The 22,754-nt window shown below is 36.9% G+C and overlaps 1 protein-coding gene across 3 annotated transcripts in view; it reads left to right on the top strand.

Annotated features, from left to right (window-relative positions):
- smyd3 (SET and MYND domain containing 3) overlaps nucleotides 1–22,754 on the top strand; it is a 332,576-nt gene that overhangs the window by 46,870 nt on the left and 262,952 nt on the right. For all 3 annotated transcript variants that reach the window (NM_001423732.1, XM_073927420.1, XM_073927421.1), the window contains exon 5: nucleotides 3,873–4,009. In NM_001423732.1, the coding sequence (NP_001410661.1) occupies nucleotides 3,873–4,009 (137 nt within the window). The remainder of the gene's footprint in view (nucleotides 1–3,872; nucleotides 4,010–22,754) is intronic.

The raw sequence follows: 22,754 nt of genomic DNA, 5'->3' as shown, positions 1-22,754 counted from the left end.
AGCAAAGGATTTTGCACTCAAAGTGGGTATCATACCCCTGGACCCAACCATAATAATGTGAATAATAATGTTCAATCTTTGTGAGTTTGTTTCTTTTGTTGAACACAAGGAAATATTCTGAAGAAAGCTGAAAACCGGAAACCATTGACACCCATAGTAGAAAAATGATACACTTGAAATCAATTGTTACGGTTAATGTTTCAAAATATCTTCCTTTGTGTTCAACTGAAGAATGACTCTCATGAAAGTTTGAAACAATGTAAATGTTGACAGAATTTTTAATTTTAGGTGAACTGTCCCTTTAAATAGGAAACTTTGAATAGCAAATACTATTCACTATTTTTTGACTTTTTATCCCGACTTTATTCTCATTTATGTTTTTAATTATTTTGTGCATCATACTCTTTGATCATCATTAGTCTTTTTTGCAGCTTGTTTTGGTTGATTTTAAATCTACACATTGTTTTATTTGTTACTGTCAACAGTAACAGTATGTGAACTTGGGTTGGGCGATGTCGACCAATTTGGCATCGTACGATGTCTAATGTAAAACATTGCGATGGATGATGACATCGTCATCATAGGCGGAGGTGAATTAATTATTAATGAATAATTAATTAATTTATAACAAAATAATTATTTATAGCCTACCATTTTAACTACCTTTCCCGAATGGTCTTTGTATTACCCATAACTAAATCATAAACAAATAAAGATAAGTTGCACAAAAATTACCACCTGTCAATTACTTTTTCTGCAGGAGGCTGGTCATTAAAAAAGGTGCACAACCAACAGTATCTAAGGTGTTCACTAAAATTACTAAGTACAAGTGTGAAAGTAAAAGACTGAAGCAGTGTACTGATGCTGTGACAAGTTACTTGATAGATTCAAAAGACTGAAGAGTGGTTAGATAGAGACAAGATTCATTAAATATCACGTTTAAAATGTATTGGATGATGCATTCCAGCGGTACATCCTTGATAAGCTGTCCGACGTGCACTGCTCACTGGAGCTCAGACAGGTGCATGACAGTGTGCGTGGCTGTGTGTGTTTGTGCATGGTTGTGTGTGTGTGTGTGTGTGTGTGTGTGTGTGTGTGTGTGTGTGTGTGGTCTTAAGATGTGTGTTTTTAGCGGACGGAGGGCTGTTCAGAAATGCTAGGTAAAACAGTGTGGATGTGGATCATTTTCGTTCTAAAATGCCATTTTAACACTGAGATATATTAGTGTAAACTGGACCTAAGTGTGTGTTTTTCGCGAGCGGGTTTGTGAAGGGGGCGGGGCGGAGGATTGGCGATGCTGGCTCAGCATCATGTTGTCTATTGGCCATCGCCGATGGGCGATGGCATCTTCTATCGGCCCAACCCTAATGTGAACTTTTTCAGGTTAATTAAATCTACTAAATTTCCTGTTTTTCCTACATAATTGATTATTGCACTCAGTGTGATTTAAGAACCGTTGCAAGGATGATACATTTTCATGGAAATTAGCTTGAAAATACAGACATTTAATTGGTGAAAGCAAAATAATTTGATGGGGAATAAATAGAAGTTTACTTTCTTTTGCAATTATTTTAGAGTACCATCATGCTATTTGAACATTTAGCATTGTAGTAATTTGGTTTGTAGGTACCATGCTAATACCATAATTTTTAACAATTACCATAATAATATAATTTTATCAGACATGTAGCAGCTTATTAAGTTTGTTAATTTGTTTGTGTGATGTATTTTTTTTGCATTTAGCAAGGTTACAACGTGTTTCTGAACATATGCTTCTGTACATAAATAAATTGTTTATAGAGTACACAAATCACGCAAATGTTTTTACTGATCAACTTAAATGCGTGAATCTAAACATTTTTAGATGTTTATGTCAGCCACTGTCTGTCTGTCTGTCTGTCTGTCTGTCTTTCTGTCAATTTTAGGGATGTCGATTGATTTAAACACAATCATCTCAACACATTAAATTAATTTGTTAACATTAATTGCAATCAATCTAGATTAACTGCAAATGTAAAATATAGGATTTAACTGTACATATGGTGTGTTGAAATAAAGAAATGCATGACGATCTAGTTTAAGGAAACAGATCCTTTATTTCTATTATGTTATTATTCTTATAACTAGATAATAAAATTAAGGATCTGTTTTTTAAACTAGATTGTCATACATTTCTTTATTTCTTAAAGTGAATAAATTCAGATTCTAGTTGTCATTTAGTTTTTTCTTTTGTCATTTAAAATGCTAAAATATACATTTTTTTAGTGTGTCAGTACTTTGTTATAGGCATGTGGACCACTATATTAGTACAATGGTCTGAATATTATCATTCAGAAATATTGAGTTATTCATTCTAATGTTTTAGATTTAAAGTATTGTGTAAAAGTCTTAGACCAAGACTTTTGCACAAATCTATCTGTCTAAAGCATGGGTCTCAAACTCAATTCCTGGAGGGCTGCAGCTCTGCACAGTTTTGCTCCCACCCAATCAAACGCTCAACTCTTCAACTCTTTTGAACAACTTGATTATATGTATTAACAGTGTTTTATTAGGGTTGGAACAAAACTGTGCAGAGCTGCTGCCCTCCAGGAATTGAGTTTGAGACACATGATCTAAAAGGTATGGAGTGAGTGCAGAGTCATTACTTTTGGGTGAACTAAACCTTTAATATACAAACAGAAAATATAGGAAATATGTACTCCATATTCAGAACAAAATTGCTTTTGGAACCAAAAGACTAGCATCAGAAGTGCGTTAAATGTGACCTCTTTTTGAGTCTTTTTTAAAATGATGTGCTATTTAATATCAAGCATCGAGTTTTTCTTTAGATTTAGCATGTTCTATTGGATCTCTCTTTTTGTCTCCTGATGAATCTCAAACTGCTTATAATATTGCATAGTAAAATATAATCAACAACGAAAATGGAAATAAAAACAGAAATAAAAACATAAATGAAAATGTCTTGTCTTAGTCCTATCAAAATAGCAAACACTGAACATCTTTCTATATTTAGGCTGCTTTATTTTTTATTTATTTATTTATTTATTTATTTATTTACTTATTTATTTACTTATTTATTTACTTATTTATTTACTTATTTATTTACTTATTTATTTATTTATTTAAGACTACTTATTTGTACTGAATGTTTGTGCTTTCATTTTAATAGTCTTTTATTTCTTCAATTCTATTTTCTAAAACGAATCCTCTTTGCACTTAAAGTTTACAATAAAGCGTGTTAACAAATTTTAAATGAATAATGAAGGAATTATAATGCGTTGACTTATTGTTTAATCTCATTTACAAGCACAGTAGCATATTTAAAGCTGCTGTATAGGCTATTTCTGTCCGTTCGCATCCTGTCCCTTTGTGCCCCCTGGTGGCTTATTCACAAACTACGGTCATACACTAAAAACAGAGCGGCACCTATTTCAAATGGCGGCGGTATATGCTGCGGCGGTAATAGCCACTTTGAACTCTCACCTACTGTACATACTGTATATACACTATTTAGGTCTGGATTCATTTCATTCATTGTTTCATCTTTCTCTATCTCTTTCTTTAATATGTCTTAAACAATTTGACCCCAAAAATCCAACTAGAACCTGTATTATCTGGTGGTATTTTATAAAAGAGAATGAAATGTAATTTATAATGTCATTAAATCCTCACTAAAACAACAAATGTAACTGGGACCTGAGACTTTTGCGCAGTACTGTATATCATTCTATATGATCTGAAGTACTGTACCACACAGATACTGTACATGGGCTGTAAATTAGGTGGTACCATGATGCAAATGATAATTTGAGATATATTTATTACTTTATTTACAAGTAAGTTGTTGAAAGCATTATATTCTGTGTGTCTAGATCTCGCAGACATGAGTGAGGAGAAGAAGGAAGGCCTGAAGCATCTCTGCACGACGCTGCAGGTTTATCTAGCAGAGGAAAACTGTGATCTGTCCCGTCTGCCGTCCGGCCTCGACCCTGTCAGCCTCCTCGCCAGAGTAAGTGCGCTTTCACTGTGATCTCCTGCTGCTGTCAGACCGGTGGGGCGTCGCATGGTGTGTGTGTGTGTGTGTGACGGAGAGCACACAGACACATACAGAGCTGCTCGGTTATTGCTTTCGTCCTCGTATCACCTGCTGTGAACCCATGCTGCTATTTCTTGTCTTTTCTCCTCATGGCATGGAACAAGTTGTTCATAGAAGCTAAATTAAGTCATTTTCATGCTCAAGGTGGATTATTATAGTTTCCAGAAAGTGGAAAAAGAAAGACTGCAGTGGCATAACAATGCTACACTGTAAAAAAGTCTGTTAATTAACAGTTTATTTAAGTTGGTGAATTGCTTGATCTCTGCTCTGCTGAGTTTTGATGTTGAAAATTCAACTCTACAGTTTAGGCAAGGCAAGTTTATGTATATAGCACATTTCATACACAATGGAAATTCAAAGTGCTTTACATAAATAGGAATAAAAGAATTTAAGAAAACAAAAACAAACAATAAAATTTATGTAAAAAAAAACAGATAAAACAGATAAAAATGTGTTAAAACAGGTTATAAAATAATGAAAAAGAAAAGAAAGTCATAATTGTGCGATCTGTGGGACGTAGCACAGTGCTCATTCAGTAAAGGCACAGCTAAACAGATGTGTTTCAGTCTTGATATGAATGTGCCTAATGTTGGAGCACATCCTATCATTTCTGGAAGCTGATTCCAGCAGTGAGGGGCACAGTAGCTGAAAGCAGATTCACCCTGATTTGAACAAACTCTTGGAATTTCTAGTTTATATGATTCTACAGTGATCTGTTGGGTTTGTAATCGGTCAGCATATCTGTAACGTATTGAGCTCTAGGCCATTTAGTGATTTATAGACCAGTAATAATACTTTAAAATCTGTTCTGAATGCAACTGGGAGCCATTGTAAAGACTTGAGGATAGGCATGATGTGCTCTGATTTCCTTGTTTTGGTCAGAATCTTGCTGCAGCATTCTGGATAAGCTGTAACTGTCTGATTGTCTTTTTAGGAAGGCCTGTGAGGAGGCCGTTACAGTAATCCACCCTGCTGCTGATAAGAGCATGAAAAAATTTCTCTTAGTCCTCACTGGAAACCATTCATCTGATTATTGCAATGTTTTTGAAATGATAGTATGCTGATTTACTAACTGCTTTGACATGACTATTGAAACTCAGATCCAGAGTCACACCAAGATTATTGACCTTATTAACTATCACCTTGAGAACCTCATCTCAGTTCTCAAACGCAATGACTTCAGTTTTCTCTTTGTTTAACTGAAGAAAGTTTTGGCACATCCTACTGTTAATTTCATCAATGCACTGGCAGAGTGGGTCAATGGGGCTGTAGTCAATAGGCAGTAAGGTTAAGTAGATCTGAGTGTCATCAGCATAGCTGTGGTAGGAGATTTGGTTCTTTCTCATTATTTGGCTAGGAGGGAGCATATAAGGGTTGAACAAGAGAGGTGCCTTGTGGGACTCTACATGTCATGGGTGTCCAACTTGACCTATGGCCACCTAAACTGACATAGTAACCTCTCCCTTCAAGGTAAGATCTGAACCATTTGAGGACCATCCCAGACAGCCCAACCCAGTTTTCCATTCTATCCAGAAGTATGCTGTGAACAACAGTGTCAAATGCAGCACCGAGATCGAGCAGTACCAGCACTGTTAGTTTGCCTGAATCTGTATTTTGACGGATATCATTGATTATCTTTATAAGAGCGCTCTCTGTACTGTGATGGGGTCTGAAACCTGAATAAAAAATTGTCTAAACACCCCTTGAAGCTTAAGAACTTGTTAACCTGGTTGAAAACAAAATTTTCAATGATTTTGCTAATAAAAGGGAGATTTGATATCGGCCTGTAATTGCTCAATAGGGGTTTATCTAGGTTGCTTTTCTTCAAGAGGGGTTATATAACTGCAGTTTTAAGTGAATTTGGAAAAATCCCCAAGAGAAGTGAAGCATTTTGTTTTAACAGAGATTGGCATTTTAGTAGTTTGAAATGACATACTGTGTAAGAAACAATGTATTGAGAAATAGGTCTGTAAAATAACAGGAAATGTTGTTCTTTTGAGTTTTATATTCTAGTGCAAAGTGATGTGTCTGTAGTCTACATTTAAACTGAGTGTTTCTGCCGATCTGTTCCAGAGTTTAGGCATCTACCTCCTAGTAGGACTGTCTATATGAATTTATTTCTTAAATATAAGCAACATTCGATTTATATTCATCAAGGCAACACTTAATGTTAGAGGAAAAATCTTGCTGAAGCAGAATTAGCCATCATCATTCATTCAGACTTTACTTATAAAGCACTTAACAACCACCAAAGAGCAGACCAAAGTGCTGAACATTAATATGGGTTCACAAAACAACACAGGACTTATAAAACTTACTTTAAAAGACTACAAACACATATGTAAGATATATGTAAAGACTATTTAAAACAAATATTAATATATATATACGTCATCTGTGAGTTGAAATGATGTCAAATGACTCATCTCGCAGAATTCTGGACTCTTTGATCAGCCCCTAGTATACATTTCAGATTTTCTAGAGAGATTTTCTTAGTGTTCTAGATGTTATTTCCAAGTAGGTAGTAGGAAAACCCCAAATTCTGGGTTGTCAGCAACGCAGCATACAATAAGTTAACAAAAACAAACCACATTGATTACATCATGGTCGTGTCTAACTGTGCATTCATACCGAAGAGCGTCAAAATTTGCTAAATTGCTGAATTGATGTTGTATATTAAGGGGCCGTTGCAGAATATCAACAAATCACTCATATTCCTGCATAAAAAATGTTCTTTCCAGATTGAAAATGTTGCACACCTTTTATCAAATTCATTTACCTACAGAAGATCAAATTGTTGCATGTGGTGTGGCTTTGCTCCACTTATCCAATATGTGTCAATTTGTCTGAAATATTCCGAAGCAGCAATACTGTTGTCTACTGGTGTTATAGTTAGCATGAGTTTCCCGCTTTAAAAAACCCCCAAAACAAATATAACATTAATGCACATCAGTTTCTCGCCAGTTACTTTTTATTTTTATACATGGAAATCCGGCAACCGCGATAATCAAATCCTTGGGAACAACTGTGGTGGTAAGCAAAGTTCACAGGACTGTGTTCTCTGGAATCCTCTCAAGCGGTGGACTTCTACATTCCAATTGCTTGCCACCGAATCGAGTCATAGCTCGTTACCATAAAGTTGACTTGATTTCAACTCTCCACACCACCCGCAACTTTTATGGCCGCCATCTCCCATTGAAAATAAATGACTTGCGGCTACTTTGACTCACCTCTTTCTGTGTGAACACATAGTAAAAACCAGAATGCAGGTTTTGCATTCAGTTGTGTCTTTTTTTATATAAATTCAACAAATATTGGAAATTAAAATAATTTCTTTGGCAGCCCTACCTTATGGAGTTTATATTTTTTGTAAAAGTAAAGTAAAGCTGGATCTGGTAAAGCTGGATCTGGTTCTTTATTTGACAGTTGTCATGAGAGAATTTTTAAACAAGTCATCAAAAATCTGCATTCGCAAGACAAATATCGCAAAGAATTCCGTTCTTTGCCCAACTGTTATTGTGATCTCAGTCGGCTCGGGTCAAGACAAGGAAAGTCAGCTTTATGTGCTCAACATTTGAGTTCTCAGATGGGGCTGTGGAGTTAAAGACACTTGAGCTTAAGAATAATTCAGAAAGCCACTGTCACTGAGTATAGTCCTGCTGCTGCATCAAGAAATGACACGTTTTGCTCTGGAAGAAAGCTATGTATCAATTTTGTGAAGTGATTGTGTTGGGATCTCCAGGCCAGAACTCCTCTCAGAGAGTCACAAACACGATGCAAATATATGCTGGTTGACATTTCAACTTGTTTATAGGAAAAATGGGCATTGAGTTGTCAGTCTCAAAGACAAATGGGACCATGCAGACTTTCATAAACTATATGTATCTATAAACTTCTGTCATGGAGTGAGATGCAACAGAGCAAAGCGCATGGGTGACTGTCATACTGTATGTGTAGAAAGGTACCATCTTTCATGGGAAATCTGTGGTTATTAGATCAAGTCTTATTCTGCATTTGCAACAACAATGTGGTTTTGTGGACGTGAATGTGTTTGACTGACCTTCAGATCTGTGCGAAATTTATAATCAATAAAAAAAGGAGAATCAGACAATGAAAAACATGGGCTTTTTAGCTTCTGAAACCTTGTATTAAGACAAATTGGCAAAAAATGTGTCTTGTAAAACTAATGTTCTCAATTTACGTACAATTAAACATTCCAATGAAAGCGAAAGTCAATGTGGCAGCATGTTAAGCCCGTTCAAATCACTCGATTTTTATTGTCGGTTTTGAAAGTCACTATGTCAGATTATGTGATTTTTGTCTTGATTAAAATCTTGACTTGTTGTGGATAACAGATGTGCCTTACACGTTCCTTCACGTTCTTCGACAAGCATTATTTCCCAAAGCAGTCACGAGTGTTGCTATAACAATATTTTTTATTTTAATATAATTTTTTTTAATGTTCTTATTTCAAACACAATAAACACTGATACTTGCTGACTACTAGGCTATATTTTTTACGACCATACAATACGACATTAGTAGGATCAAACTTGTATTTCCTTTTTAATTTTAAGATATTTTCTTTTAAATCTAAATGTACATTTTTCTGCCAGGGTTGCATATTAAACATTTGCTAGAGAAAATGAAAGCACATCAGCACTGAGGAAAAATCAGATGCTAAAAACATAATCTTTAAAATAATGACATATTAAAAAATTAGCAAATATATGACAGAGGTTTGTGATTACAATTATAGTGAAGCATTAAATAAACCCTCAATTTCCACGAAACGAAACCCACAGTTGAGTAGCGAACAAACACAAACAAAAATATAATACATAAATTTTCCTTGAAAAAAATATCGTTTTGAAACTAATTTTATTTGGTATAATTTGTATCTTAATTCTAATGTATTTTTTGTTGGTCAGTTATCTACTAGATATACAAGAAAAACGAATAACATTTGAGGTGAAGTGCTTCAAAACAAGTCTGATATATGCTTCAGCGCCAAAACACAAACTGGTTTGGTAAATAAAATAATAATGCAGCCCAAACAAAATTAAAGTGAAAATTTTTATTTCACAGAAGCCTATATCAAACTGTTTTCACTATTAATGACTAATTTTAATTAGCAGGCCATTCTTTTACAATGTTTTCGCAGCACTGAACATGTTTCCAGATTACCTCAGAAGAACAAACTCTGTTGGAAGGATGAAAGAACCCAGAAACTCGTTTTGAGAATGTAGATGTTTGCATATTTGTGCCAGTCTGTTAAATAAAATTGCTTAAAACACCTTAATTTTTTTTTAAAAGTAGTTAAAGTTTGCATTACCAATGATTAATCTTATCCACAAGTGACCCACCTATTAGTAAACATGCAGCCTGTTTTTTACACGCAGCACCTGCTGATATAACTTCTGTGCTCTTATTGCACAGTGTCACTCACGTTACGGAACTTGTATCGGAAAAACAGAACGGGTAAAAATATTAAACATGCTATACTCTCTGCGATGGTGTCATGAAGCATCATTGGCATTGTATCGGTTGTCGTGAACTATGCCACATGCAATACATGCGAAGAAACGATTGAATCTCGTGTCACAACGCTCATTTTTGTCATTTACGAATCCCCACGACACCCTATGTCAAGGAAGTCATGCCAAACTCATAACAATTCATGTGATCTGACCTGGGCTTTAAACATGTTACAAACTATTTTTGAGGAGTGTTTTGCAGCAATCAACATCTAAATGTGTTTATATCCACAGAATACACTTTTTTTTTGCAGTGAAATGTTTTCTTTGTTCAATTGTAAATTAAACAAAGGTTATAGCGCGTAAACAAATCACATGATTGAATTCCAAAGCGTCTTTTTCCTCGTGATTTACATCCTAAGAGGTCTACCTCGTAATTTACTGCCATGGATGCCTGAGGTGAATGCTAATGTACGAGTTTATTTACAGATGTGTCAGTAAGATCGCTTGTTTGAATTCCTGTGAGAGTAGATTTTATTTGCTTGTTTACCGACCATCACTCCGGGCTGTAATTGTGAACACATTGAGTGAAAGATGCACTTGAGGGCGAAGATGGCGATCTTCTCTTCAGGATCGCATGTAAACACAGAAGGGCTTGTGCATCTGGGTCGGGACAAACAAATGCCTTTTGCATGTGAACACAAACACCTGTTTTATATGACAGACAGCCAGCAGTCATATCTCATTTATAAAGCATCAAAGACCCAAATGTGGATTCCATAAGGCTTTCTAATTCAAAATGAAACACAGCAACAGGGCAAGACTTGAGCTGCTCAAATTAGAAGGATACAGTGCAGTTTTGTGATTTGGAAATGCATTTTTGTTATTATGAATCATACAGCGGGGAAAAAAGTATTTAACACGTCACCATTTTTGACTGAAAACATCTTTCTAAAGGTGCATTGGATCTGGAATTTTCCCCGGATGTTGGTAACGACAAAAAAAAAAAAAAAACATATATGCAAAGAAAACAAATTTAATTAGTTTGCAAATGAAGTTATGCATAATAAAATGAAATGAGGCTGGGAAAAAGTATTGAACACATGAAGAAAGGCAGGTGTAGAAAGGCAGTGAAAGCCCAGACAGCAGCTGAAATCTCTCAGTAGTTCTTCAGCAACCCTCTGCTCTTTTTCATTGTAAATAAATATATGCTGCTTCAGTCCATCAACATCTACATGGAGGATGAATATGAAACCAGCGTGGACATTTCAGCAAGACAATGATTCAAAACACAGCCAAGGGAACTCTCAAATGCTTTCAGAGAAAGAAAATCAAGCTGTAGAACAGCGAGTATACGGAATCCTATGTCTGGATTTTAATTAATCGTTTCACAAGTATTTTTTGGGACCTGTGACTGTGGTGGTGTGAGAGTTTTAAACGCATTCAGGCCTAAGAAATTGTACTGTTTTTAACTTTGACACTAATATTGATATATTCTATTGAATTGTTTCTAAAACTATGACTATGCAGTATTATTTAACAGTTAATTATTCAATTACTGTATTCCTGAATGCAGTTTGACTCCTCTGGAAAACAGTAAAGCGCAGCTTATTTAATTTGTATTTTTTTCTTTACTGAATTTATCTTTGCTTGTAGATTGTTACTTATATTTTATGCACGTGCACTGCACTACAGAATCATCCAAATCAATCTAAAATTATGAATTCTTTCTAAATAGTTATTCAACACATCTAGTGAAATTGTATTCATGTTGCTATATATATTGCAGAAAAAAAAATATTGCAATGTTAGATTTTTCCGATATTGTGCAGCCCTAATTGTAATAATTAAGTATTGATTTAGAAAAAAAAATCGCCTGTGTTCTGATTTGGTTGAATTTAGGGGTGTAACGGATCCCAAATCTCACAGTTTGGATCACAATTATAGTCATGAATCAAACCATTTTTCAGATCAGAAAAAAAGGGGAGGAGAAAATAATAACTTGCTTTCCATTTATTACGAAAACAGTACTGCAAGACACACTGTTTTAACAAACAGAACTTAGAAACTGTAGTTTAATTTAAAAACAAAAAGCTGAATAAAAATACATTGTAAAATATTAAGTACTGTGAAAAGTTACTTCTCTTGCTAATAACGCTAAATGTATAAATCTAAATTAAAAATCTAATTTATAAATCTAATTATAATTTGTATATTTATTTTTATAATATTTATTTTTAGTCTTATTTTCAATAAACGATTCAGTTATTCACTCATGAAACTTCATGTTTCATTGTTAGATAGATCATTTTTGAACAATTATTCAGTGGCACATTTTTTGATGGCCACATATTGGTTAAATAATGTAATTACTGCCTACAAATTTCATTTTTAAGCGTCAAGTTAAATGCATATGATGGCGATTTTAATGTATACCATAAACATCAGCGGTTTTATCTAAACTATAAACTGCTATCCCAGTACTTCTGTGTTATTTGACTGTTTCTTGTGCTTTTTGACTGTTTGTAACTTCATAACTAACTCAAATGACTAAAGACTCGATCTCTTTCTTGATTTTTGCATTTTTCAAGCACAGATTTGAATGCAGCGATTCGAAGGATTAACAAACATATGCAAATCACCATCGTCATTTATAATTTATGCTGCGTGGGTGTTTTAATGATTAATTGTGGAGTTTACACTGAATGCATCAATGAAGGCTATACAAGTAGTGACAGAAAACACCTTTAATAACCTTAGAAACCCACCACATCCCGAATAACCTACCACTATATCTTCTGTCATCATTATATTTTACATGAAAGCATAAATGTTTCATACATGTGATTTGAATGACACGAGAGACGATCTCACTGCAATCTCTACAAATTTAAGATTAACCCAACAAGAAAAATAGTATTAATCTTCAGGTCACGAGTGTTTCGAACCGTGGTTTGTTTTCCATTACACCCCTACTTGCATTGTTAGGAAATTTTCAAATATACATTCTTCAATAATAAAATATAAAAAAACCACTGGGAGACATTTTAAAATGACATTTTAATCTATTTGCCTCAAGGAGTCTTTTATCCTTTTTATTATTGTTCTATATACAACGGTTTATTGGTTTGTTTTGGTAATGTATCTACTTCAGTGCTCTTAGTTCATCAGGCTGTCACTCATGCAGTCATTTATTGGGTAGAGACTGGAGTACGGAGACCTTGTCAGAACTGAAGGTGATGGATGGTGAGTTGTGACATTTTTCTGTCACACATATACGGTACAGAAACATCCGTGCGGGTGTGATGGAGAGGAGATGCACTGAGACTCAAGTATGAATCATGTCCCTCATAATGTGAATCTCTCTGATTCAGTAATAATCGTTCTCTGCTGTTGATGATGTCACGTAGACCTGCGGGCGGCTCAGGCTGATATGAAGCTGACCCAGATACATGACCTGAACCGACTGCTCCACATAACCCAGATCAAGTCGTGAAAGTAAAGTTGAAGTTTTACTACTTACATGTTTGTCAAAGAATTTAAAGATGATTCATGCATGGGATCAAAGTTAAAAAGATCTGGTAATTAACAGTCGCCTATATCTTGTGATTCACTAGTGTTTTCCTTTTATATTCTCTTTTGAACTGCATTATGGGATCTTGATTTCTGGTTTTGTTGCATTTCTGTGCACTCCGAAGTTCAGTTTCACTTTTGAAACATAATTTTCTTTTATTGCATCCTTAGATTCTGATGATCAAGCAGATCAGCTGACACACCTTGAGCAAAGTATTTTAGTTTTGAAACAGTTGTAATGAACTCAATTCTTATTTTCAATTAATTTTCTTTTTTCTTTGCATACAAGCAGCAATAATGTCATTTTGTTGCACAGATTTTAGTCAAATTATTAATAGATTTAAGGCAGGTTTTTCTCTTTCAAAAAGAATGTGTCCTTGTAATAGCAGACCATATAAAAAAAAACTTATAAAGTATATATATATATATATCATATATAAGTCTATATGTGTGTATACTGTATGTATTGGTTAATGCATATACTGATGCATTTGTAATAATTACATATTAATGATAGATTGTTAATGATGTTTATCTGTTGTTTTGTCTACAATCACCGGCCACTTTATTAGGTACACCTTACTAGTACCGGGTTGGACCCTCTTTTGCCTTCAGAACTGCCTTAATCCTTCGTGGCATAGATTTAACAAGGTGCTGGAAATATTCCTCAGAGATTTTGGTCCATATTGGCATGCAGTTGCTGCAATTTGTCGGCTGCACATCCATGATGCGAATGGCTCGTTCCACCACATCCCAAAGCATAGATCCATGCTTTTATGTTGTTGACGCCAAATTCTGACCCTACCATCCAAATTTCGCAGCAGAAATTGAGACTCATCAGACCAGGCAACCATTTTCCAATCTTCTATTGTCTTATTTTGGGGAGCCTGTTCGAATTGTAGCCTCAGTTTCTTGTTCTTAGCTGACAGGAGAGGCACCCGTTGTGGGCTTCTGCTGCTGTAGTCCATCCGCCTCAAGGTTTGATGTGTTGTGCGTTCAGAGATGCTTTTCTGGGTACCTCTGTTTTATTGAGTAGTTATTTAAGTTACTGTTGCCTTTATATCAGCTCAAACCAGTCAGGCCATTCTCCTCTGACCTCTGGCATCAACAAGGCATTTGCGCTCACAGAACTGCCACTCACTGGATATTTTCTCTTTTTTTCGGACCATTCTCTGTAAACCGTAAAAATGGTTGTGCGTGAAACTCTCAGTAGATCAGCAGTTTCTTAAATACTCAGATTAGCCTGTCTGGCACCAACAACCATGCCAGGTTCAAAGTCTCTTAAATAAACTTTCTTCTGCATTCTGATGCTCGGTTTGAACTGCTGCAGATCATCTTGACCAGGTCTAAATGCCGAAGTTGCTGCCATGTGATTGGCTAATTAGAAATTTGCTTTAATGAGCAAATCTGTGTGTCTGTCTATCTATCTATCTATCTATCTAGTGTTTTATCTATGGTTGTATCTATCTATTGGCAATCATTATATTGTTCTATCTATCATTATCTCTTTCTCTCCCTAAATCAAGTCCTGCCCTACATAGTTTTTTTTTTAATCAGGAAAAAACCTCAGATGTTTGTCACAATAGGGAAGAAAAGACTTGTGCAAGTTATGCTTCATGCCTACTTTAACTTATTTTTCTCTCATTCTTTCACTCACAATAAACAAGGTGCAGTTAAACCCTGAATGAATATCAGCTTGACTGTGGGTGGAAAACAAATGTGCAAACACTAGAAGAAGTGTGCCGGTTTTGACCCTGATTGGTGATACATTTTCCTGTTCTGCTCGTGAGAGTTGGCTCTTGGCCTGGCACTCCGTCTTTAGCATTACAAACATGTTCAACCACGAAAAACCAACACCCTACCCATCTCCTAATCAATTAAGCGGCGTGAAAACAAGCATCCGTGGTCCACAAATGATTTCCATTTCAAATCAGACGGATATTCTGTGCCATTTGCTGAAACTAATTGCTGAAACTAATTCTCTTATAATATTCAAAATTTATCCCTTACATGCTGAGAAAAGTTCCTCCGGGGATTTGGAATGTTTGTTGGCAGCGTAATTTATTTATTTATTCATATTAAGAAGGAATTACCCAAGAACCAGAGTAGGTGGAAGGCAAAATCTCCAATTACAATAATAAAACTGTGCAAGGGACATGTCGCAACATACAAATTTAGATGAAAATCTCGATCCGGAGAGACTGTCATTCGTATTCCACAACACTGAAGTGCTCGTAAACACAGCGTTTTAATTAAAGCTGCACAAAATGCTTGTGTCTTGTCCAGGGCTTTAGTGAATACAGTATTGTGTTGGTGTAGTGGCTTTTTTTGGATGATTTTGTAGTTAAACTGAGCAGCTCTGATTTATAGAGCTGATGGATTTCTTAAATTTTCCCAAGAATGTGATTTCTGGTTTGCAAATCTTCTTCTCAGGTGGTAGCATTAGAGTGATTTTGGTTTATAATGACTAATTACAGACCTATTTGAATTCATTTTGTTGTATTATCAGTTGCTTAAACATAGTGTTAGGGATCAGAACAAAATCATATTAAACTTGTCATGATACTTGTCAACATAGCTGTTGATGGTAGTGTGGGACAAAAGGAATTTATTTTTATTACTTTTGTGTCTTTACTTATTATTACAAAAAATGTTTAGACTAACAACAGATTAATCAATCTTTTTCTTTTGTATGATACCATATATTAACCAAACCTACGTCTTCTTTCTTATGTGTTGCTTACTTAGAAGGAACAGCTGATAAGAGGGAAGTAGCAGAATAAGATTAAATATAGTAAGGGGCCTTACTCAAGCCTCTGTCTAATAAGAAGTCGAGACATGTCACAAGGAGCTGGATGCTTGTAGAAGTTGTGAAATATATTGAAGGTCACTTAACTGTTCAGTTCTGGTATGCAGAGAAGGGTTGCAGAAAGAGGAAGTATGTTTGGGTGCAACAGCCAAAGGACAGCAGAATGACTGATAAGTGACTTTACACCAAAACTCCACCTGTTAATATCAGTTGTGTATATATGCTGGAGTCAGGGAAATGTAAACCAGTTGTGAACCTCCTGAATGTAATTCTTGTATTGCACTGGGGTAACGTAACCCAGAGCTCTGCCCTCGGATTATTCAATTGTATCTAGTAAATTATTAATATTTTTGATATTGAAGAAAACCCTTTCCTGACCTTTTTTATTGAACAAGCATGGAGTTGGAGATATTCCAACAGTAGCCAAGTATTTTAGTTTGTTTCCGTTTTTCTCTTCATGTCAGGTAAATAAGATCCAGCCCCGGATGCCACATCCTGTTAGAAAATGTTTGTTTGTCTGGGTATCCAGACAACAAGCTATCAGAGCCGCTCAATACCCAAACTTGTTAAACAGTTTTCAACTGCATTAGCAATCTCCTATCAGAAAGGAGATGACTGAGAAAGCTAGAGAAGGGCAAAAGCAGGAGACGAAGTAATGATGATAAAGAAAGAGCAGAGTTTTTTTTTTTTAATCTTAGGATAAATCCTACAAGTGTTTTTATTCCACAAGCAGCAGCAATGAAAAATTACTGCTTTACAACATTGTCCAGAGACAATACAGACCTTGAAATGCAGATATTCTCCTCTCTCTTTCTCTTAAAAACAAGTGTCACTTAAATCCACTCAGTAAAACGATTATAACAATATAGAAAAATTAAATAATAATACATCAATAATTATAGGAAAATATCAAGAATAAAATATAAAACACAATCAAATGACTTATAGTAATTAAATCATTAAGCATAATCAATAAAATGATAATTATATAAATGACTAATGATGATATGATTAAATAAAATAATTAAGAGTAAATAAGTGAAGTTTATTCATAAACTAATTTCGAGAGGATCACGTGCTTATGATTTATCACGGCTGGTCTCGAATTTGCTAATCAGTATCTTCCAATCATTTGAGACCTAAGCTACCATAAATAACCACAATTTTCAATTCACTTTATCTTCGTTTGGAAGAAACCCCCCTCCTCCCCTTTTCCTCCTCTTTTACCTTTGACTGGGCGACACGGTGGCCCAGTGGTTAGCACTGCGAGCCCTACAGCAAGATCACCGTCAGCCCTGGCCCCCCAGGACCGGTGGGTGTTTCTGTGAGGAGTTTGTATGTTCTCCCCGTGTCCGCGTGGGTTTTCCCCGGGTGCTCCGGTTTTCTCCCACCATCCAAAGACATTCAATATACATAAAAACCAAGCATTTATCTAACCCTTGTGTTCCCCTTAGCTACAGCAGCGGGGGAGTTCTGAGATCCACCGAGCTCAGGCTCCCCTCTCGCTCTGCCAAACGGGAGGAAGCCCCGGACTCGAGGAGTCCTTGAGCTCGGGGCTCTCTCCCGGGACAGCATGCCAAACAAGCTTTTATAAATCATCAGCCAAGTGTGAACTCTTGAAATATAAACACATTAAAATGAAAACACAACACAAATGAATGATTGCTTTCTTGAAACAACACACACGGTTCTTCTCAGATCCTTAGTTTGATTCTTCACCATATTTGAGTACATTTTATATATGTTTTCAATGTTCTTTTAGAGTATTTTTAAGGAACTTTTTTTCACTTCATCTCAGTGCAGCATTTTGTGCTTTTTATACTCCACTACATTAAAAAAAAATTAATTCTTTGTTATTTTGAACTGGAGAAATCATCACCCTCTCAGAAATGTTATGAATGAATGATTATTTTGTGAAGTGATTGCATCTGTTCTTCAGTTAACAGCTTACTGATCTGACCAGAGTGAATCTCTAGTAAATGACTTCATGTAATCCAGTCAAGATCTCCAATAATATTTGTATTTTTTATTTTTTCTAAGCATATGGAGAGCAGAGAATGTGTTCTGCAGGTGGTTTGCCTAGCCCACTCACTTTCGTGAAGCACATTGAGAATCTTCCAAGAAGCTTGGGGTGCTAATAAGAATATGCCTGGTGCATAAATTGAGGAAAAGAGTGTGTTGCCTACAGGTGGTTTGTCAAGCCCACTCCAGCAACAGCCACATCACCCTGCAGCCCAAGACTGGTTACTCACTGAAGCTAAGGCCGTACTCACACTAGGTACAGTTGCCTCGAACTGGGCCAAAGCACGCTTGTCCCCCCTCCCGTCTCCCCCGACGGCCCGCGCTCACACCATATCGGGCCTCGGCACGCTTACGTCATCGCTGCTGCGCTGTTCAGAAGTGCTCTCTATGGCAAGCCTTTTTAGCATTTAAATCTTTGTTCTGACTCCATAAATATATTTAGAGATATCTCTAATTATATTTTGACTAGTCATAATTATAATTCGACTAGTCAGAATAACAATTAGAGATATCTGCAATGGCAATTGTACTAGTACGAAATCAGATTGGAGATATCTGCAAATATATTATGACTAGTCATATTCCTCCATTGACTTCCATTGAAAAATATTTGCAGATATCTCTAAATGAGTTTTTACTAGTCATACATTTGGAGATGTCTTTAATTCGTAATATTTAGAGATATTTACAAATATATTTGAAGGTATCTCTAATTAATTTACTAATAGTCGAATTACAGTTGTAGATATCTTGAATTGGATTTTTGACAAGTCAAAACTCAGTTAGAGATATCTGCAAATATTTTTCAATGGAAGTCAATGGAGGAATATGACTAGTCATAATATATTTGCAGATATCTCCAATCTGATTTCGTACTAGTACAATTGTAATTGCAGATATCTCTAATTGTCATTCTGACAAGTCGAATTATAATAATGACTTGTCAAAATATATAATTATATCTCTAAATATATTTATGGATAGTCAGAACAAGGTTTAAATGTTAAAACGGCTTGCCATACGCTCTCACTCAGCAGCACAGTGGAGATTTCTCTAGTTATATCGTTTCAGTCGTTTGATATGCCGTCAAATATTTCGCCAAACAGTCCTTAGGGATGCGGGGACACGCAGTCAGATATTTTACCGAACAGATCCGCCACTTTTGGCGCTCATAAACAATCAAAGCTCTCTTGCTGCAGGAATGAGGAGATCTGCTGAAGGCGCGCAGCTGGCGTGCTGTGAGGAGTTTGCGTCTTTAATAAACTACGGCAGTTTGCGATCACTGAACAGTAAGAATGATTAATAAATCCATATCAAACAGTCCCTTAAAAGTCACGTCTCGCTTTCGGTTTTGGGCTTTGTCGCGTTTCGCACTCACACACAAGCGTACCGTGCCAAAGCCCAAGGGTACCGCGCTCAGGCACACCTCTTCTAACCGGGCCAGGGCCGGCCAAGTGAACCGTGCTTGAGCCCGATTCAGCGCACTCACACTTCTCAAACGATCCGGGAAACGGGCCTGGGCATGGTACGGATGGCATAGTGTGAGTAGGCCCTAAGAAGATATAAGCCTGATCAGTATCTGGATGGGAGACCACATGGGAAAAAAAAGTTGCTGTTGGATGTGGTGTTAGTAAGGCTGCGGTCTCTGTGAGCCCTAATGCTCCAGCATAGTAAGGCGGCACCATACTGTCAATGAGTGCCATCGTTCAGATGAGACGTTAAAGTCACTGTGGTCATTAAAAATGCCTTGACACTTCTTGTAAAGAGTATGGGTGTTCTGACCAAATTCCCTCCATTGGCTCTTACCCATCATGACCTCCCAATCATCCCCAACCAAACTGCCTCTATCACTGTCCCTCCACTTCACCTATAGCTGGTGTGTGGTTAGCGCACTGGCGCCATTATCCTCTGGCTGCCGTGGCATCATCCAAGTGGATGCTGCACACTGGTGGTGGAATGTAGAGACTACCCATTCCCCCGCCCCATGATTGTTAAACGCTTTGGGTGTATGGTCATACACAATAAATGCGCTATATAAATCCACATTACTCACCTGCGTGAACCACACTAAGAATTGCACAATGTTTTCCAGAGCTTGGAGTGTTGATAAGAAGAGGTGTCTGTTTTGCATACAGAGAGTAAAGGGTGTTTCTACTGGTGGTTTGTCAAGCCCACTCACCTCTGAGTGATGCACACTCAAAATTGCACAGTATTACTCATAGAAACCTAAAGGTTTTTAAGAAGACGTGTAGTAGGGTTGGGTCGATAGACGATGCCATCGTCCATTGCCTACACACACACTGTCATGCACTCCAGCAATCAGTGGGTGCTTTGAGCACAAAACCCCAGAGAGCAGTGCATGTCGGACAGAGTTCATCATTGATGTACTGCTGAATCTCATCTCACTATAGTTGTTAAACTTGATATTAGATTAATCTCGTCTCTATCGAACGACTCTTCGGTCTTTTGAATTTATCAGGTAACACAGTGTCAGTACACTGCTTCAATCTTTCGCTTTCATGCTTGTATCTACTAATTCTACTAACACCTCAGATACTGTTGGTGGGTTTCAGTTGATTGTGCATCTTTTTACCAACCAAGTATGTCGACGCCATTATAACGACACAGATCACTCTGCTTATTCATGCCAGAGTCCTGCGGAAAAAAAAGTGATTGACAGGTGGTAATTTTTATGTAACTTATCTGTATTTAATTATGAAATGGTTATGGTTAAAACAAAGACCATGCGGGTCAGGTAGTTGGAAACGGTAGGCTACAAATAATTCACACACAAACAATTCATACTCATTTATTCATTTTCTTTTCGGCTTAGTCCCTTTATTAATCCAGGGTTGCCACAGCGGAATGAACTGCCAACTTATCCAGAACGTTTTACACAGTGGATGTGCTTCCAGCTGCAGCCCATCTCTAAGAAACATCCATACACACTCATTCATACTAATACACTGCGGACAATTTAGCCTACCCAATTCACCTGCACCGCATGTCTTTGGATTGTAGGGGAAACTTGAGCACCCGGAGGAAACCCATGGGAATGCGGGGAGAACACGCAATCTCCACACAGAAATGCCAACTGACCCAATCGAGGCTCGAACCAACGAGCTTTTATCTGTGAGGTGAAAACACTACCTACTGCGCCACCACGTCACTAATGAACTAATTATTTTTCATAAATAACGATTTCACCACCGTTGGCGACGAAGATGCCATTGTCCATTGTGATGTTTTACATTAGACATCGTACGATGCCAAATTGGTCGAGATCACCCAACCCTAACGTGTGTTTGGAGAGGAAAAAGGCTTTCTTCTACAGGTTGTCAAGCCCACTAACCTGCATAAAGTGCACTCAGAATTATACAACGCACATGTTAGGACAAAATGTGATGTCTGATTTCATAATGGGGCGAGGCAGTGGCGCAGTAGGTAGTGCTGTCGCCTCACAGCAAGAAGGTCGCTGGGTCGCTGGTGGTACAGACATGTGGTACAGGTGAATTGGGTAGGCTAAATTGTCCGTAGTGTATGAGTGTGTGTGTGAATGTGTGTGTGGATGTTTCCCAGAGATGGGTTGCGGCTGGAAGCGCATCCGCTGTGTAAAAACTTGCTGGATAAGTTGGAGGTTCATTCCGCTGTGGCGATCCCCGGATTAATAAAGGGACTAAGCCGACAAGAAAATGAATGAAGGATTTTATAATGTACGCTTATATTTGTCAAAACACAATTTGGTAAATATTAGGCTACAGTATTTGCATATTTTGTTATTTTCACTTGTTTGCACACTTTTATTAACTTTAATTATCAGAAATAGTGTGTGGCAAGCTTTGGTGACAAAATTTATTGTGAGATTAATAACCTCATCCTTCAGGGCATCTTAGCAAGTATTACGCTGGCATTGTGGTAACGAGATGTAGATGAGATGATGTGTTCATGGGCAAGCAGCATTTAATTTCTTCATAAAATGGAAAAAAAAGTGTTCGTATCTCCTTCCCAGCGATTCTTTGTTTTGCCCTTCCTTCACAGCTGTTGTATTAGGCATCATTAATCTTTTATATGTCCTCCATTTCATTTTATTTGTCTTTGTAATTGCCTGTTTTTCCCAGTCGAGTCATCTGATGCGCCAAATCACAGGGAAAAGCAGAGGTCCATCTGGCCATGACAGAATCCAAATGAGACAAGCTTTTCAGTGCTGTATTAATGCATAATGGAGGACCACTTCATGACATCACCAGCAGCCAAACAGGTCCACGAAGAAGCACTATCTAGATTAATTGATAGCTGTTGATTAATTAGAACACAAACGATACTGTAGACAAGAGATTTCCAGCAAACGCACGAGGATATTGATGAAGTTGCAGCGCATACATAATGGAGCGCGCTGATTGGTTTAAACCAAGCCTTACACATAAATGAATGCAACACACTCAGAGATGTAATACGGGACACCCAGGTACAGACGTCCAGTCTACACGCTGGAATACACGCTAAGATCTCATGGCCGTGACGCAGCTTCAAAAATTTGTTTCTAACCGGAAGTACGAATTTGCTCAAAATAACGCAAAAACAACCAATTTTTACTTTTTAGTGAGATATATGTGTCCTAATAGTGTTTTTAGCAGTGTGGGACACATATACGACTGTCAACTAGGGATGGGAAGATTAACCGATATGTATCGATACACGGTCATGCGCGTGCACGATGCGAGTGCATCGGTAGAGCAGCAGTGAATGAATGAAATTTTGGAAGCAAATCGAGATGCAT

Source organism: Danio rerio, chromosome 17, assembly GCF_049306965.1.
Source record: "Danio rerio strain Tuebingen ecotype United States chromosome 17, GRCz12tu, whole genome shotgun sequence".
Taxonomy (NCBI): domain Eukaryota; kingdom Metazoa; phylum Chordata; class Actinopteri; order Cypriniformes; family Danionidae; genus Danio; species Danio rerio.
This window is presented reverse-complemented; position numbering and strand designations above follow the sequence as displayed.